Source organism: Ornithorhynchus anatinus, chromosome 8, assembly GCF_004115215.2.
Source record: "Ornithorhynchus anatinus isolate Pmale09 chromosome 8, mOrnAna1.pri.v4, whole genome shotgun sequence".
Taxonomy (NCBI): domain Eukaryota; kingdom Metazoa; phylum Chordata; class Mammalia; order Monotremata; family Ornithorhynchidae; genus Ornithorhynchus; species Ornithorhynchus anatinus.
Window position 1 is genome coordinate 69652117 of NC_041735.1, and position 18283 is coordinate 69670399.

The 18283-nt window shown below is 50.9% G+C and overlaps 1 protein-coding gene across 1 annotated transcript in view; it reads right to left on the reverse strand.

The window, feature by feature from the left end:
- COL1A2 (collagen type I alpha 2 chain) overlaps positions 1-5683 on the reverse strand; it is a 48008-nt gene extending 42325 nt beyond the window's left edge. The window contains exons 1-3 of the mRNA XM_029070540.2: positions 5462-5683; positions 1750-1760; positions 726-743 (exon numbers count right to left, since the gene is read on the reverse strand). Of these exons, the coding sequence (XP_028926373.1) occupies positions 726-743; positions 1750-1760; positions 5462-5531 (99 nt within the window). The 5' untranslated portion in view covers positions 5532-5683. The remainder of the gene's footprint in view (positions 1-725; positions 744-1749; positions 1761-5461) is intronic.
- Between the last annotated feature and the right edge of the window lie 12600 nt (positions 5684-18283).

Below are 18283 nucleotides of genomic sequence, written 5' to 3' on the forward strand. Positions count from 1 at the left end.
CACTTAAGATAGTGCTTGGCACATAGTACGCGCTTAATAAATATTATTATTAATAGTAGTAGTAATATTTACATAGACATCCCACCCTTCCTATCAAATCCTCGGACGTTTCAGTCCATCTATCCCTGTTCTTTATTCCTCTGCTCATTTTCTTTAAAAAAAAAATAGGCACCCCTTGAAAAAATAACCGTCCGCACCCAGCGTGAAATCAAGGGAAGATTTCAGTAGCGAAATGACACGGGCCAAGCCCTTATATAGAGCTCAAATGCAAGGCAAAACTTCTCCCTCCCTCTTAGACTATGAGCTCCACGTGGGACCGGTACTGTGTCCAACCTGGGTTTTTTTGTGTGTGTATCTACCCCTCATGCTTAGTACAGTGCTTGGCACATAGTAAACGCTAAACAAATACCACCATTATTAGTATTATTATTGTTGTTATTGTTATCATTATTATTGTTATTAGAGAGCCCTCCATTAAGCCGTGGAAACCGAGGCCGTTTCTAGAACAAGTCCTGTCAGTTTGCGGTTACAAGGGTCTCCAATTTTCCGAACTCTAAAGGCCATCATTAATCGTGTTGAAAGCTCTCGCCCTAAAGCCGTCCTTGGCTTAACTTGAATTATTTAGCTATTTTCTCCCCAGCCCCTCTTATGTTGGTTTTTTTTGAGTAGTCCAAATTATAACGCAGACTGAAAAAGTAGCTATGGAGGATTAAAGTGTCACTTACCCTTCGTCCTCTGGGGCCCTGGAAAGGAAAGGGGGAAAAAAAGGGTGGTTAGGAAAAAGTCCGGCTCAGCCTTGTCCAGAGAATGCAGACCCGTCCGCCCGCAGCCCTCTCCTCCGAGCCGCCCACACCACCAGCTCCTCCGCCCTCCCTTGCGGCCAAGCCTTGGAGCCGGGCCACTCGCCCGGGGAAAAGTCGAGCCCGGTGGGGTCGTGACTGTCCCGAAATTCGTGGCCAGGACGGGACGACGAGCGAGTGAAGATAAAACGCGCAGAAGGGGCCGAGCCAAACCCACCTGAGGGTCCCAGAGGTCCTCCGGAGGGAGCAGAAAGGATGCAGTCGCCCGCCTCTTCCTCCCCTCCTCTTCTTTCCTCTCTTCCCCCCTCTCCTTTCACCCTCTGCTTTCTTCTCTCGCCTTCTCCCTTTCTTCTTTCCTCTCTCCTTTTCTCTCCCCTTCTGGTATCCTCTCTCCCTCTGCTCTCTCCCTTTCTCTCTCCCCTTCTGCTTTCCTCTCTCCATTTCTCTCTCTCCTGGTAGTCTCTACCCCTGTGCTTTCCTTCCTCCCTCTGTTCTCTCCCTTTCTTGTTTCCCTCTGTTTTCTTCTCTCCTTCTGCTCTCTCCCTGTCTCTCTCCCCGCTGCTTTCCTCTCTCCCTCCCCTCGCTCCTCTCTCCCCTCCTCTCTCTCCCTTCTTCTCTCCCTTGCTCCCTCCACCCTTGTCCTCTCTAACTGGTGGGTGTCAGGGCTAAATTCTGGCATCATTATTTACTCTTCACGTTATTTCCTCTTACGAAGACAGCGTCAGAAGTAAACCCAGCCCCTTTTCAGGAAAGAGGGGGTGGGGGCACACTCTCGGATGGAGACTGCGGCCTTTCCTGACCCCTCCCCAAGCCCTGGGAACTCACAGGTAGATAAATGCCAGCTTTTCCTCCTTCCCACCATCCCCACCCACCCACCACCCCTTTTTCTGACAAGCCTGCTTATTCTAACCATTGCTGTGACAGAAGTAATGCAAATGATGATACTGACCTCATTTACCGCTGTAGGAGAGAAAAGGAAAAAGGGGACAGAGTTACTATCTGTTAAGATGCTCTTGGGCAGATTGTCACTCTTGTATGTATGTCTATTCAACTGCTCTTTCAAAAGCTTAGGGCTTCAACTCTCGGAAATATTTTTATATTTTTCTCCCTCATTAGAGTGAAAGCTCCTTGTGGGTAGGGAATGTATATCTTTGTTATTCTGTTCTTTAACCTAGTACAGTGCACCGCAACCAATCGTTGCTCAATATATCTTACTGTAACTATGACCTCTACTTCTAGGGCAGCTGATATTTAGCTAGAGAGCCTTGGGAACTCCAGGCTGGGGCCCTCCTTGTTGGGTGAAAACTCAACGAGAGAGAGGGTGGTCTGTGGAGAAGGGAAGAGAGTAGGAGTGGCTGAGTTTCAGTAGCCTTGAAGGGAACATTGAATTCTTTACCCACACAGCTGTGTGACTGTCGGCAAGTCACTTAACTTCTCTGTGCCTCAGTTACCTCATCTGTAAAATGGGGATTAACTGTGAGCCTCACGTGGGACCACCTGATTACCCTGTATCTACCCCAGCGCTTAGAACAGTGCTCTGCACATAGTAAGCGTTTAACGAATACCAACATTATTATCATTATTATTACTCTCTAAATTTTTATCTTTGTAGAGCCCTGAGGTCTTTGCCTGCATTGGCCCACTGGTTCACTTGTTGACAGAAGCGGGCTTGGGTCCCTGAATTTGGAAGCCAACAGATGGAAAATTGAAAGTCCCCCATCTCCCGCCCCACTTCACGGACAACTTGTCCAAGCTTCTTGCAGGGAAACGGTACGGTGCTTTGCATAGAGCAAGTGCTCAATAAATACTATTGATTCCTGACTGTTGAGTGAAGAGCTGGCCTGGTGGCCTGAATTTGGAAGTCAACAGGTGATGGAGAGCTTAGAGACGCCCATCATCTTCCACCACCAATTTATGGCGGGTCTGCCCAGGTTTCTTGCAGGGAGGTGGTTAATACAGTGATCTGTACAGAGGAAGTGCTCCATACATACTATTGATGATTTTCTGACTGTTCAGAGAGAATAAGCTGAGGATGAAGTTGATATGGGGTGTTCTATCTGGGTCTCATTTTCCATTTTCCTAACATCCTGTTGCTTTCAAAGGGATGCTCCATTGTGCTCCCCAGTGCAACTTCCAAAAGCAAACTCATTTGTTTGAAAATTGGGGAGCTTCCAGTTGGGCCTCGGAGCAGTATAGCTAGGTTCAGGATGGTTTCCATATACAGCAGTGGACAGGTGCCAAAATACAGATGGTCTGGTCGAGGGAGTGAGATAAACCAGCCAACCTCCCTCTTCTCTAAAGCCATTTCACCAGAATGGAAATCGGAGGAGGGATTTGCTGAGATGATCTCTAAAATGAAGGCTCCTATCAAAAAGTCAAAATCCTGCCTAAAAAGGAGCCCAAGATGAGTCATTAAACCAAAATGAAGAAGTCTTTGTCTAGGTCGCCAGAGGGAGGAAAGATCTATGGATAGTCTAGCTGAATGGAATTAAGTGGAGAGTGGAGAGAATGAGGAATCTTGTGGGTTTAGAGGACTGTAAAAAAGAAAGTGTGGCACTGGAGTTGGGTGTCCTCACTGGCTGATTTCCCCATGTTCTGAGCGAGCGGGGAGTCCCGTAGCCTGAGCTGGACCAGGTTTTGGAGGGGTCATTCTGTGCTGGGAGTAAGCAGCATCCACACAGATGGGATGGGCTGTGGAGATCAAATCCAGGATCTCTTGGGAGCCAATGGTGACAATCACCCTTGGACCTACTAGAGTGCTAAGCGCTTAGTACAGTGCTCTGCACACAGTAAGTGCTCAATAAATACGATTAAATGAATGAATGACCTCCCAGGGTCCAAATGGACCGGATGTCATAGCACTGCCAAGATTCATATACGCCACGGCTTCTGACCATGGGTCATCTGCTGGTCACTGTGGCTTGTAGATAACGGGGATTCATTCATTCATTCAATCGTATTTATTGAGCGCTTATTATGTGCAGAGCACGGTACTAGGCGCTTGGAATGTACAGTTCGGCAACAGATAAGAGACAATCCCTGCCCAATGTACCCAGATGGGGATTGACCATCCGATTAGTACTACCGCGAGGAGTAATGATATTCACTGAGCACCCCACTTGGTGCGATGCACTGTACTAAGCGCTTGGGAGGGTTCAGGTTCTGAGGGTCCTTATTGGGTGGGGATCCTAGGTTGGGTTTGGACAGGGATTTCAGGAGGAGTCATGAGAAATCGAAGGCGGTCTCCAAGGGCTGGCCAATAGAGGAGGAGGGAGGGAGCGGCCTAAGACCTTGTGGAAACGGAATCCACAGGGAGGCGTTGTTTCCAACCGAGCTCGGTGAGGAGGAGGGGGCGTCCAAATGGTCTTCGTGTCGCTAATGCACTTTCCAGACGACCTCCTGGGAAATCCGTTTTACTTTTCCGAACGCTCCCCTTCAGAAGCGGCCCTTGCAATTTCCTCCTTCCAACGGAGGAGACACAGAGCGGCCCCCGCGGGAGAGCTTTCCTCGCTAATCGATCGATCCGTCGAATTTATTGAGCGCTTACTGTGCGCAAGACGCTGTACTGAGCGCTTGGGAGAGGGCAGTGTAAGAGAGTTGGTAGACACGTTCCCCGCCCACAAGGAGCTTACAGGGTAGAGGGAGTTTACGCTATGGAGGGAGTTTATAGAGGCTTTATAGGGGTGGTTCGGGCTCAGAGCTAGTTTTCCTTTGTGCGAGGTGGGCGGGTAAGTAGGTTGAGGGGAGGGGACTGGAGGGGGAGTGGGAGGTTGGGGGTGAAGGTGGGGTTGGGGGTCCCAACTGCCCTGAGCTATGAGCCTCCCTGCCCCGCTGCCCTCCTCCCTCCAGAGGCAGTGCACCCCCGAGCTCCTCGCGGGAGAGCCAGGGTCCAGATGTGCATTATTATTATTACCATGGTATTTGTTAAGCGCTTACCAAGTGTCAAGCACTGCTCTAAGCGCTGGGGTAGATACATGGTCATCTGGTTGCCCCACGTGAGGCTCAAAGTCTTAATCCTCATTTTGCAGATGAGGTCACTGAAGCCCAGAGAAGTGAAGTGGCTTTGCCCAAAGTCACACAGCAGACAAGTGGCGGTGCCGGGATTAGAACCCACGTCTCCTGACTTCTAAATCAGTGCTCTTTCCTCTAAACCACGCTGCTACATAATAGTCATAATTGTGGTTTTTGATAAGCGCTTACTATGTGCCAGGCACTGGTCTAAGCGCTGGGGTGGATACAAGTAAATCGTGTTGGACGCAGTCCCTGTCCCACTTGGGGTCCCTGGGCGGGGTCGAGGGTTTCTAGGAGACCCTCAGGAGCTGTCAGAGGCGAGCCCGGGGGTGGGGGGCTGCTGGGGAGGAGGGGGAGGGGGTCTCCTTTCAAAGCATAAAAGGGTCAAGTTTGCCCAGGACGGCAAGTGTCCGGGTTAAAGCGATTCCCTCCAGGTAGGGGGGGCAGAGAGGGGGCGAGGGAGCCCTCGGACTTATCAGGGAATTGGTCACCGGGCTTCCTGTGGCACAGAGGGGAGAGGAGGGTGGGGGGGCAGAGTCCTGGGAACTTTTCTCCCGGCTGGAACCCCCTCCCCAGACCCTAAAGCGATCCCCCCGCCCCGACCACCACCACCGTGCCAGGCCGGACCCGAAACTCGCAGAAAGACTTACATTGACATGTTGCTAGGTATAAAGTCACTGCGAGCAGCAACAAAATCCTTGCGTCCACAAAGCTGAGCATGACTGTCCGTCGGTCATGCAGACTCCTTGTGAAGCTGGAGCCCGCGGGCTGGCCGGAGGGCGAGGCGGTGGCTACCTAAGGGGGCGCGGGCATGCGATCGGGGGCCAGGCTCGGACTCACTCCAGCGCTCAGACCCGCCCGGTTGCGGTGATGCTAAGAGGACCCGGCCCCGCGCCTCCCCCTTTATACGGCAGGAGGGTCCCTCCGAAAGAGCCACGGCCAATGGGAGGCCCGCGGCCCCCCCGGGGAGAGGGGGCGAGGGGGGGTGGAGGACGGGGGTCCGGGTGGCCCCCAAGCCCGTCACGTGTTCGCCATCGCTGCAGCCGAGGGAGGGGCCTGGGCAGGACCGGCAGGGAGGGGAGTTGGGCGGGGGGCCGGTGGGGGGGCGGGGGGGGAGCTGGTGACGGGGCGCTGCTCTTAAATTGGTTCCATTCTTTTTGAGGACGTGGACACTTTGAGGCTTTAAAAAGGAAAATCTGACTCGGTGCCTAGCCTCCCTCCCCTTTTGCCGCGTTGGGATGCGTCCCTGGCCCTATTTATAAACTCCCGGTTCTCGGGTGGGGGGCGGTGGGAGGCTGCTGGGGATGGGGTGGGGGGGACCAAGGGGGTTGGGGAGGGTCTTCTCCGACAGGAGCTGGTCGGGTACTTGCACTCCGGTCAGGCCCTTTGCCCGCCGAGAGAGAGGAAAAGATGGGGTGGCGGGAGGTGAAAGACTGTTAACTAGACTAGAAGATCATTGTGGGCAGGGATTGTCTCTCTTTATTTGGTTGATTTTATTCATTTGTCTCTCTGGCCTCTCTTTATTGCTGCATTTTACTTTCCAAGAGCTTAGTACAGTTCTCTGCAAACAGTAAGCACTCAATAAATACGATTGAATGAATGAAGGAACGGGACTGGGAAGGCCAGTCAGCGGGGCGAGGCGAGAGTCGTCTGCTTTTCGGTGTGTTGACATGTATGTGTGGGGAGGGAGGTGTACACGCATGCATATGCCTATAAGATTTATGTGCCTGTGTGTACAAGTATGCCAGCCTCCCGTGTGTATGTGTGTGTTCGATCATGCATGTAAATGTGTGGGCGAGCAGGGATGTGTGAAGAGGAGTGTGTATGTGTGCGAGAGCAGGGATGTGCGTGTAATAATAATAACGATGATGAAGGTATTTGTTAAGCGCTTACTATGTGCCAAGCACTGTACTAAACTCTGGGTAGGTACAAGGTAATCAGGTGGTCCCAAATGGGGCTCACAGTCTTAATCCCCATTTTACAGATGAGGGAACTGAGGCACAGAGAAGTTAAGTGACTTGCCCGAGGTTACACAGCAGACAAGGGGCGGAGCTAGGATTAGAACCCACGTCATCTGATTCCCAAACCCGGGCTCTTGCCACTAGGCCATGCTGCTTCTATGTATGTATGTATATATGTGTAATGTGTGTTTGTGTGGGCGAGCAGGGCTGCGTACGAATGTATGTGTGCGTGATCAGGAGTGTATTCGTTTGTGTGTTTGTGTGGGCGATCAGGGGTGTGTATGAATGTATGGGTGCTCGATCAGGAGTGTATTCTTATGTGTTTTTGTGAGGGCGATCAGCGCTGCGTATGAATGTATGTGTGTGCCATCAGAAGTGTATTCGTACGTGTGTTTGTGTGGGTGAGCAGGGATGTGCAGGCATGTGTGAGCGTGAGCGTGCTTGTGCCTAAACGCGTCCCTGTGTGTGAGTGTGCAGCTCCTGAGGCCGGCTAGGTCAGACCTGAGTTGACCCCCGTCTCTCCAGGGTCTGGCCAGTGTAGAGTCACTGGACCGGCAGCCCCCGGCCCCTTCCCCAGCCCCGACCACCTTGGCCTGGCCTCGCCCTCCGGCTCTTTCCAGAAGACCCTTCCCTCTTCCCCAAGCCCCCCATCATGGCCTTCCCTTCTTCCGACTCTGACCTTCCCTTCTCAAACCCCCATCCTCTCTCCTCTCCCCCAGGTCAGGGTGGGTGGGTGGGATGGGCCGGGGGACCCAGGCGGGGGACTCTGCGTCCTTCCCCTCCAGCCCCTTCCCGCGCTGCCCCCGGGCCCTGCTGGGGGGGAAGGGGCTCCCAAGGGGCGAATGGGACCGGGACCCCCGGGAAATGCTCCCGGCCTGGGGGGAGCGGGGCCGTCGGGGAGGAAGGGGGCGGGCGCCCTTATTTCTCCATCCCTCCTCCCTTCCCTCTCCGCTTCCCCTCTTCCCACTCCCGCTTCCCTCCCTGTCAGCCTTCCCCGCCGAGCTAATGGCAAAAGCAAATGGTGTTTGGCGCTGCCCCTTCCGGGAGCGGGAGACGCAGACGGGAGAGACGGGAGAGACGGGACCGCCCCCCCCCCCCCCCCCGACACCCCTCCCCAGGACGGACACACACACATTCACATTCACGTCTGGCCTCGGTTCGCGCGCAGGGGAAGGGGGCCATTGCGGCCCAGTGGCTTCTCGGTGGTGGAGGCGACGAAGGTGGCAAATCTCCCGTAACCTGGGGGAAAAGCTGAGCTCCGGGTACTCTTCCTTCCTCTCCCTCCTCCTTCCTCTTTCCCCTTCGTCCTACCGTCCTTCCTCCTCTCTTTCTTCCCTTCCCCTCTCCCTTCTCCTTCTTTCCCTCCCTCCTCTTCCTCCCTATTCTCTCCTCCTCTCTTTCCTCCTCTTCCTTCTCTTCTCCCTCATCCTCCCTCCTCCCCTCTCCTTCTTCTTTCCCTCCCTCCTCCTCTTCCCCTTTTTCCTACCCTCCTTCCTCCTCTCCTCCTTCCTCCTTTCCCTTCTCCTCTCTCGTCTCCTTCTTCCCCTCCCTCCTTTTCCTCTTCCTACTCTCGCCTCCTCTCTTTCCTCCCCCTCTTCTTCCTTCCCCTTTCCCTCCTCCCCTCCTTCCTCTTTCTCTTCCTCTTCCTCTCCCTCCTTTCCTCCCTCCCCCTCCTCTTTCCTCTTCCTCTCCCTCCATTCCCTCTTTTCCCTCCTCCTATTTCCTTTTCCTCCTGTCCCCCCCATCCCACTCCCCTCTCCTGGCTCACTCCTCTCTTGCCCCATCTCACCTTCCTTTCTCACCTTCTCTCTTTTCATTACTCCTCCTCCAACAGTTCCCTTCTCCCTCCCTTCCCCCACTCCCTTGCCGGGTGTGGGGGTCACTCAGCATTCCCCCCATTGCTTCCTTCCCACCCTAAAGGGGGAGCCTTGGTCCTCACCCCCAAGCCCCCAGACTGAAATCCAGAAGAAGCGAATGTTGGGGGCCTGTTATCTCACAGCCATGGGGCTTCGGTGCCACCCAACCCAGGCCAAGCAGAAAATCAGTGCCACCCAACCCAAGCCAAACAGAAAAAGGTGATTTCTCTCAGGTGCCACCCACCCATTCACCAGCTGGGACCCCCTGCCTCTCTCCCAGACACCCACCCACTCAGCTCTATCACCCCTTCTTATAGAGGGTGCATGATTCCCTGAGGGCTTTACTGAGGCCCACACAAGGTTTTCCCTGTCTCTGGAAAGCAGAATGGCCTAGTGGATAGAGCACAGGCCTGGGAGTCAGAGGAACTGGGTTCCAGCCCCTCAACATGTCTCCTGTTAGACCTTGGGCAAGTCACTTCACTTCTCTGGGCTTCAGTTACCTCCTCTGTAAAATGAGAATTATGACTCTGAGTCCTACGTGGGACAGGGACTGTGTCCAACACTATTATCTTTTATCTACACCAGTGCTTAGTACAGTGCCTGGCACATAGTAAGTGCTTAACAAATTCAATAAAAAAACCATCACAGGACCCAGGTAAGGATGATTCATTCAATCATATTTACTGAGTGCTTACTGTGTGCAGAGCACTGTACTAAGCGCTTGATGGACTGGGTGACCCAAGAGGTCCCACAGATGGTCAACTAGTGAAACAGCAAACAAGCTCAGCCACCAGCTATGCATTTGTCTGATATAATAATGTTGGTATTCGTTAAGCGCTTACTATGTGCAGACCACAGTTCTAACCGCTGGGATAGATACAGGGTAATCAGGTTGTCCCACGTGAGGCTCACAGTCTTCATCCCCATTTTACAGATGAGGTAACTGAGGCCCAGAGAAGTGAAGTGACTTGCCCACAGTCACACAGCTGACAAGTGGCAGATCTGGGATTCGAACCCATGACCTCTGACTCCCAAGCCCGTGATCTTTCCCCTGAGCCCCGCTGATATGATTTTATGTTTTCATTTTGAACCGTATTTTCACATTAGCTTCACTACTCTTTAGCTCGATTTACTTATTTTGTTTTAGACATCCTTCTTTTAAGTGTTTCTTGCTCTTTCCTGGTCTCCTCCAACTCCTCCTCCCCAGCAACTTCTTTCCTAAAATTAGTCCAAAGGGAGAGGCTCTTTTGGTTTCTTTAGATTCCAGACGGGTCTCGTAGTAGCGATGGCATTTATTGAGCACCCACTGGGGGCATTGCAGGGTACTGAACACTTGGGAAAGTACCAATCAATCGATCAATCGGTCAGTTGTATTGAGGGCTTACTGCCTGCAGAACACTATATTGAGCACTTGGAAGAGCACAAGATTAGACACGATCCCTGCCCTCAAGGAGCTTATAGTCTTCTGAGGGCAGAGCACCGTACTGAGCACTTGGGAGAGGATAATAATGTTGGTATTTGTTAAGCGCTTACTATGTGCAGAGCACTATTCTAAGCGCTGGGGGAGATACAGGGTGATCAGGTTGTCCCTCGAGGGGCTCACAGTTTTAATCCCCATTTTGCAGATGAGGTAACTGAGGCACAGAGAAGTTAAGTGACTTGCCCACAGTCACACAGCTGACAAGTGGCAGAGCCGGGATTCGAACCCATGATCTCTGACTCCCAAGCCCGTGCTAGAATTAGCAGCTCTGTCCCTGCCCTCAAAGAGCTTACAGTTTACTGTCTGCAGAGCACTGTACTGAGCACCTGGGAGAGTCCATTAGAGTCAGAAGACATGATCCCTGTCCCCAAGGAGCTTACAGTCTAGGGTGTGCAGAGCACTGTACTGAGCCCTTGGGAGAGTACGAAAGAGTTAGTAGGCAGGATCCCTGCCCTCGGGGAGTTTGCTCACTTTGAGGGAGAGACAAGTGAATCCCAGGACACGTTCTCCACCACAATGAGGCAGGAGTCCCCTCTGCCCAGATTGCAAGAGGCAGTTCTCAAACCAGGCTCCTCCCCGGGGGAACCCCCCTCCTGACCCTTGCACTCCGAGGACCCCTCCCCACCCCACTGCTCTCCTCCCACCTCCACGATGGAGCTGGGGGAGGGGTTGGGACAGCTCTCTCTAAACCGAGGACCACGTTTCGGAGGTTGCTTTCAAACCGATCAGTCCAAGAGAGGGCGGAGGCACTGTTCGCTTTCTCCTGCCTGTGGGCTTTTGGGGGAAAGGGGGGAAGGAGGGTAGGCATGGGGGAGGGGTAATTATAGCCTCTTCAGAATTCCCTTTGGATGGCTTCCCTTCAGCCAGACTCCCCCACCCAGTCTCCAACGTCTCCACGTTCACTGAGGGCGAAGGCTTTTAAGAGCCCTCAGGATTTGGGATTTTTGTTTTTCCTGGGAGGTGGGCACGGGGGTGGGGCTGGGGCACTGGGAGACCGGATCCCCCAGGTCTCGTCTGGCCCGACAAGTCCAGGAACGGGGGGCCCCGAGAGCTTGTGGAGGTACCAGATGTGGGCCTGGAACAAGACCCAGATTCCAGAGGCCTGGACGCCTCTCGCCGATGATGTGGCACAGGCTGACAGAGACGGGGAGGGGCGGGGGGATGGGGCGGGGGGCCAGGGCGGCCCGAGCAGGGGAGCAGAGGAAGAGGAGGAGGCCTGGGAGAGTGTCTGTGGGCCGGACGGGGCCTGGCTCCATCCATTCCCCTGTCCCCCTTCCGGCCTCTCCCGAGGCCCACCCTCCACCCGGGCCGCACTCTGGATCGGTCAGCGGTGATTATTCCGTGCCCGGCCAGTCCAAGCACTGCGTGGCATGAACACGGCATAGGGAGTTTGGGTTTTCAGGTCCAGACTCCTGCCGCCGAGGGCCGGGGCTCAGAAGCGTCGCGGGGCCGGGACGGGGCCCCGGTGACTCTTGAGAGAGGATGGGGGTCAAGGTACCCCACCGTCACACCCCAGAGGTGCAAAGTGGGTCGGAGAGACTTCCATGAAACGGTGTGTATGACATCATCACATTATCCTGGACCTTCAGCAGCAGCAACGTGTCATCCGTCCGCCCCCTACTCCCCACCTAGCAGAGCATTAACTCCAACAGTGCTCTCTAAGCACTGTTCAGGCACCAAATTCACAGAAGTGTGATAATTGTGGTATTTGTTAAATACTTACTATGTGTCAAGCACTGTGCTAAGCTCTGGGGTAGATAAAAGGTAATTAGGTCGGACACAGTCCGGTACCATAGGGGATTCACAGTCTAAAGTAGGTGGGAGAACGGGCACTGATCCCCCATTTTGCAAATGAAGAAACTGAGGCACAGAGAAGCAAAGTGACTTACCCACACAGCAGACAAATGGCAAAGTCAGGATTAGGACCCAGGTCTTGGACTCCCAGGCCCGTGCTCTTTCCACTAGGCCACACTGTTTCTCTTAAGTGTAAGTGTAGGAGAGAGTCCCTGCCCTTCACAACTTTACATTCTAATCAGAGAGACCAGAGAATTTAGTAGATCAGTCTACAAAAGCATAAATATGATGTCAAGAGCAGAAGTCGGTTCTATTAACTCCACTGTTCTCTCCTGAGCACTGATGCAGTGCTCTGCACCCAGTAGACTCTTAATAACAATAATAATTATAATAATGATGGCATTTGTTAAGCGCTTACTATGTGCCCAGCTCTGTTCTAAGCGCTGGGGTAGATACAAAGTAATCAGGTTTTGTCCCACGTGGGGCTCACAGTCTTAATTCCTATTTCACAGACAAGGTAACTGAGGCCCAGAGAAGTTAAGTGACTTTCCCGAAGTCACATAGCTGACAAGTGGCAGAAGTGGGATTAGAACCCATGACCTCTGACTTCAAAGCCTGTGCTCTTTCCATTAAACCACACTACTTCTAAGTATTCAAATTCCAAGACAAATACTTGAATAGATAGCTAACAAATACATACATAAGGTGATACAGGACTGCTATGGTGATGATTTCATCACCATCATCATCATCATAGAGAAGCAGCGTGGCGTAGTGGATAAAGCACAGGCCTGGGACTCAGAAGGTAATGGGTTCTAATCCCTGCTCCACCACTTGTCTGCTGTGTGCCCTGGGACAAGTCACTTCACTTCTCTGTGCCTCAGTTCCCTCATCTGTAAAATAGGGATTGAGACTGTGAGCCCCAGATGAGACAGTGACTGTGTCCAACCCGATTTGCTTGTATCCACCCCAGTGCTCATTACAGTGCTTGGCACATAGTAAGTGCTTAACAAATACCATTATCATTATTATTTGAATTTGCTAAGAGCCTTTCCTTGGAGAACACTGTTCTGGGCACTTGGGAGCATATAATGGAAGCAGAAGATGCTGCATCTACCTGGGGAGCGTTGTACTGGGCACTTGGGAGCATATATAATCAATCGATCGATCATATTCATTGAAAGCTTACTATGTGCAGAGCACTGTACTAAGCGCTTAGGAGAATACAGTACAACAGAAATTAGCAGACATGTTCCCAGCCCATAACGAGTTTACAATCTAGAGGGGAAGTGGAAGTGAAAGATGCTGCCTCTGCCTGAAGAGTACTGTACCGGGCACTTGGGAGCATATAATAGAAGTAGAAGAAGCTGACGTTTCCCTGAGGATTTTATAATCTTATAGGGGAGAGAGACACAGACCAAAAGCCCACTATGGAACTAAGCTGATAAAATAGAGATAAAATAAAGTGGCATTTTTTAGGTGCTTACTGTGTGTCAAACGCTGAACTAAACACTGGGGTAGATACAAGATAATCAGTCCTTCAAGGGGCTCACAGTCTTAAGTAGGAAGGAGAACAGGTATTGAGTGCCCATTGTGCAGAAGAGGGAACTGAGGCACAGAGAAGTTGAGTGAATGACCCAAGGTCACACAGCAGGTAAGTGGTGGAGCCGGAATTGGAATCCAGGTTCTTTGACTCCCAGGTCCGGGTTCTTTCCACTAGGCCATGCTGCTTCTCAATACAATGAATGAGAATAAAAGTGAGCTGTCAATAAATGAATGAAATAAATAAACCCAATTGCACGATGGTGTCCCAGAGGGTGGGAAATGTTGGGGGGGGGGGGGGCGGTGACTGCGGAATGTTTCTTGGCAACATATCTACCAACTCTGTTATATTCTACTCTCTCAAATGCTTAGCTTAGTACAGTACTCTGCACATAAGAAGTGCTCACTAAATACCATTGATTGATGGATTGATTGAGTGGGTTGCGGGCCAGGAGATGGCAAGAGCAATGGCTTGGAGGCAGAGATAAAGACAGACCAAAAAATTGAAGTACTAATCAGACAACGAATGTCACAGGAATCCAGAGGACCCAAGCTGTTCTCATTGTAGACATCATCATCACCTCAATCAAATCAATCAATCAGTGGTATTTATCGAGTGCTTCCTGTGTGCGGAACACTGTTCTAAGCACTTGGGAGACTACAATACAACAGAGTTGGTAGAGTCGTTCCCTGCCCAAAAGGAGCTGACAGTCCAGAGAGGAGCTTACAGCACCTTCATCATCGACATCCTTGTCGTGACAATCATCATCACCTCATGATAACCATCACCATCACCATTTTCAATGATCTTAAGTCTCCCGAAGATGGGCTTTTGTGCCAGCACCACGTGGGCTGATTGATTTTCCAAGGTGGCGGCTCAGGCACCAGAAGGTTCTGACCCATCCACATTCATCCTGGCATCCCCGCTGAGGTTCTAGGGTGAACAATCCTCGAGGTGGAGCCTCAGAGGGACACTGAGAGAACTCCCCAGACTAGAGAAGCGGCACAGCTTAGTGGATAGATCACGGGCCTGGAGTCAGAGGACCTGGGTTCTAATTATTCATTCATTCATTCATTCATTCCATTGTATTTATTGAGCGCTTACTGGGAGCAGAGCACTGTATTAAGCTCTTGGGAGAATACAAAATAACTGAGTTGGAAGACACATTCTCTGGAGTATTTGTTATGAACTTAATATGTGCTCAACCGTGGGGTAGTAAGTAAATACTAATAGATCAGACACAATTACTAGCCCATAAGGAGCTTACAGACCATTCATTCATGCATTTGCTCAATTCTATTTTTTGAGCACTTATTGTGTGCAAAACACTGTGCTTGGGAGTCAGAGGTCATGGGTTCTAATCCCAGCTCTGCTGCTTGCCAGCTGTGTGACTTTGGGCAAGTCACTTCACTTCTCTGTGCCTCATTTACCTCATCTGTAAAATGGGGATTAAAACTTTGAGCCCCACGTGGGACAACCTGATCACCTTGTATCCCCCAGCGCTTAGAACAGTGCTTTGCACATAGTAAGTGCTTAGAAATACCACCATTATTAACATACCGTCATTATTATTAAGCATTTGGGAGAGTACAGTACAATCTAAGGAAGAGGGAGAACAGGTACTGAATCCTCATTTATAGAGAAGGAAACTGAGGCTGAGAGAAGTGAAGTGCCCTAAGTTTCCCAGCAGACAAGTGGCAGAGACGGGATGAGAATCCAGATCTTCTGACTCCCAGGTCTGTGATCTTTCCACTAGGCCACACTGCTCACACATGCCTTTTTCTCGCTCCACCCCCACATCCCATGCCGCTGCTCGAACTGTTCCTCTGTGTCTCCCACAGCCCGAGACATGGTGGTGCCCTGGGCATCGACAGCTGTGGCCTCTCTCAGCAGGCCCAGTCCACTGGCCGTGCCAGCCAGAGCCAGCGGCTCCGTGGCAGAGCAGATCTTCGGAAATGGGCTTGATAGCAAGATGGGCGAGACAAGTACTTTCCAAACAGCCACCGAGGTAAAAAACAGTCACTTGGAATGGGCTGAGAGGAGTGTAGATTGGGAAAATTGCATGTTGATTTTAAAATAAATTACCGTCTAAACAGTGGACTGGCGTTTACAGTAACAGTGGGGTCTTAAAGCCCAGCATTTGAACCAAGCAAATTGGAGAGGACGCGACTTTGGTTAAAGGGAAGATAATTGATCCCCGGAGGGAGAACTAAGTTCCTGCCAATCAATAGTATTTATTGAGCACCTACGGTGTGCAGAGCACTGAACTGGATGTCTACTGTGTGCAGAATGCGGTACTGAGTATGTAGTATATGAAAAGAGCTGTATTGGATTCCTACTGTGTGTAGAGCGCTGTACTGGATGCGTGGTGTATGCAGTACTGGAAGCCTACTGTGTGCAGAACACTGTTCTGGATGCTTACTATGTTCTGAACACTGTATTGGGCACCTATTTTATATGGAGCAGAGCATAGATATCTATGATTCTATTTATCTATTTTGATGGTATTGATGCCTGTCTATTTGTTTTGTTTTGTCATCTGTCTCCCCTTTCTAGACTATAAGCCCATTGTTGGATAGGGATTGTCTCTGTTGGAGAATTGTACTTTCCAAGCGCTTAGTACAGTGCTCTGCACACAGTCAGTGCTCAATAAATACGACTGACTGACTGACTGACTGACTGAATGAATAAATGTTTTTCTCCACTGCTTCTCCAGCATCGGGAAGCTCCCAGTGGCTTGGTATTCAGAGGATTTGAAGAACCTGCCAGCTGAGGCTGGCCCTGCCATAACTGTTATATTGTACTCTCCCAAGTGCTTAGTACAGAGCTCTGCACACAGTAAGCGCTCAATAATTATGATTGACTGACTCAACTCCAGATTCCTGAGTTTTGCAGCTCCCTCTGAGTGGCAGATGCCAGTTCTCTGGAAGACCAGAGCACTGTTTGGCTCCCTGGATAACCTTATCAGCTCTTTCTTCCATCTAGTCATGAAACACTGAAGGTGATGGGAAGGGGAAGGTCTGGACTAATAGAACGATGCTCAGTAGCCCAAGCTGACCAACTGACTGACAGACCAACTGATTGACTGACTGACTGCCCACCTCTCTGAGTGACAGATTGACAGGCTGACTGACTGCCTGTCTGATAGACTGTCTGACCGCCTGACTGCCTGGCTGTCCGACTGACAGACTTAGAGATTGATGACTGATGGAAGCAGCATGGCGTAGTGGATAGAGCACGGGCCTGGGAGTCAGAAGGTCATGGATTCTAATCCCGGCTCTGCCACTTGTCTGCTATGTGGCCTTGGGCAAATCACTTCACTTCTCTATGCCTCAGTTGCCTTGTCTGTAAAGTGAGGATTGAGACTGTGAACCCTATGTGGGACAGGGACTGTTTCCAACACGATTTGCTTGTATCCCTCCCAGCACTTAGTACAGTGCCTGGCACATAGTAAGTACCTAACAAATATCAAAATTATTATTGTTTGATGACAATTAATTCTCTGACTGCATGGTTAACTGTCTGACTGACAGTTTGAGAGACTGCCTAACTGCCTGTCTGTGTGACAGACTGCCTGCCTGACAAATTGTCTCACTGCCTGCCTGCCTAATAACCGATTCCCTGACTTCCTGACAACTTGTCTGACTGACAAATTAATAGACTGCCCGACTGGTCACCAAGTGACCAACTGCCCGGTCGAACAACCGACTGACTGGCCGACTGACTGTCTGACTGGTAGCTGATGCCTGACGACTGGCAGAGTGACACTGTGGGAGTCCTGAGGTTTAGTACTGCAAACAAAAACAAAAGTCCGATCCCAGGCAATGATGACAATGGTTTGGTCTGTGACGGTGAGGGAGGAGAACCTGATTTTAGCCCCCATAGGTGTGATGGAGGGCAGGGGCCGGGTTTCTCTAGGAAGCAATGGACAGCAGCCCCTTTTCTGGGTCCGGGGCCGCTCTCGGTGCCATCATCGTCTTTATCATTATTTATCAGACTGCTATCAAGAAAGGAGAAGCTATTTCTAAGCCAAAGGTCTGTAAGGACTGAGACAAGGAGAAAAACGAGTAGATGCACCAGGAGCTGGAAACATTAAGCATGACAACACAACAAGAGATGGTCTTTTTTTGGTGTGACCACTTTGGATGGGACTGTGGGTGGTGTGCTGTGTGACTGCTGTGTGACTTTGGGCCAGTCACTTCATTTCTCTGGGCCTCAGTTACCTCCTCTGTAAATGGAGATTAAGACTGTGAGCTGCAAATGGGGCATGGACTGTGTCCAACCTGATTAGCTGGTGTCGACCCCAGTGCTTAGTACAGTGTTTGGCACATAGTAATAATGATATTTGTTAAGCGCTTACTATGTGCCAAGCACTGTTCTAAGTGCTGGAGGAGATACAAGGTTATCAGGTTGTCCCAGGTGGGCCTCACAGTCTTAATCCCCATTTTACAGATGAGGTAACTGAGGCTCAGAGAAGTTAAGTGACTTGCCCAAAGTCACACAGCTGACAAGTGGCAGAACCGGGATTAGAACCCATGACCTGTGACTACCAAGCCCATGTTCTTTCCACTGAGCCACGTTGCTTCTTTAAGTAAGCACCTAACATGTCACAATCACACATGCCTTCACAAGTGAACTTGACTGACAGTGGTGTCTACTTTGACCGTGATGGACGCTTATATATTCTATAGCTAAATATTATATACCTATATAATATTACATATATACACAAGGCAAATGCCCATTGCTGATAAATAATCATATATATATTATACTATTATACATAATGATATGTGTAATGGAGAAGCAGCACGGTATAGTAGATAGAACACAGGCCT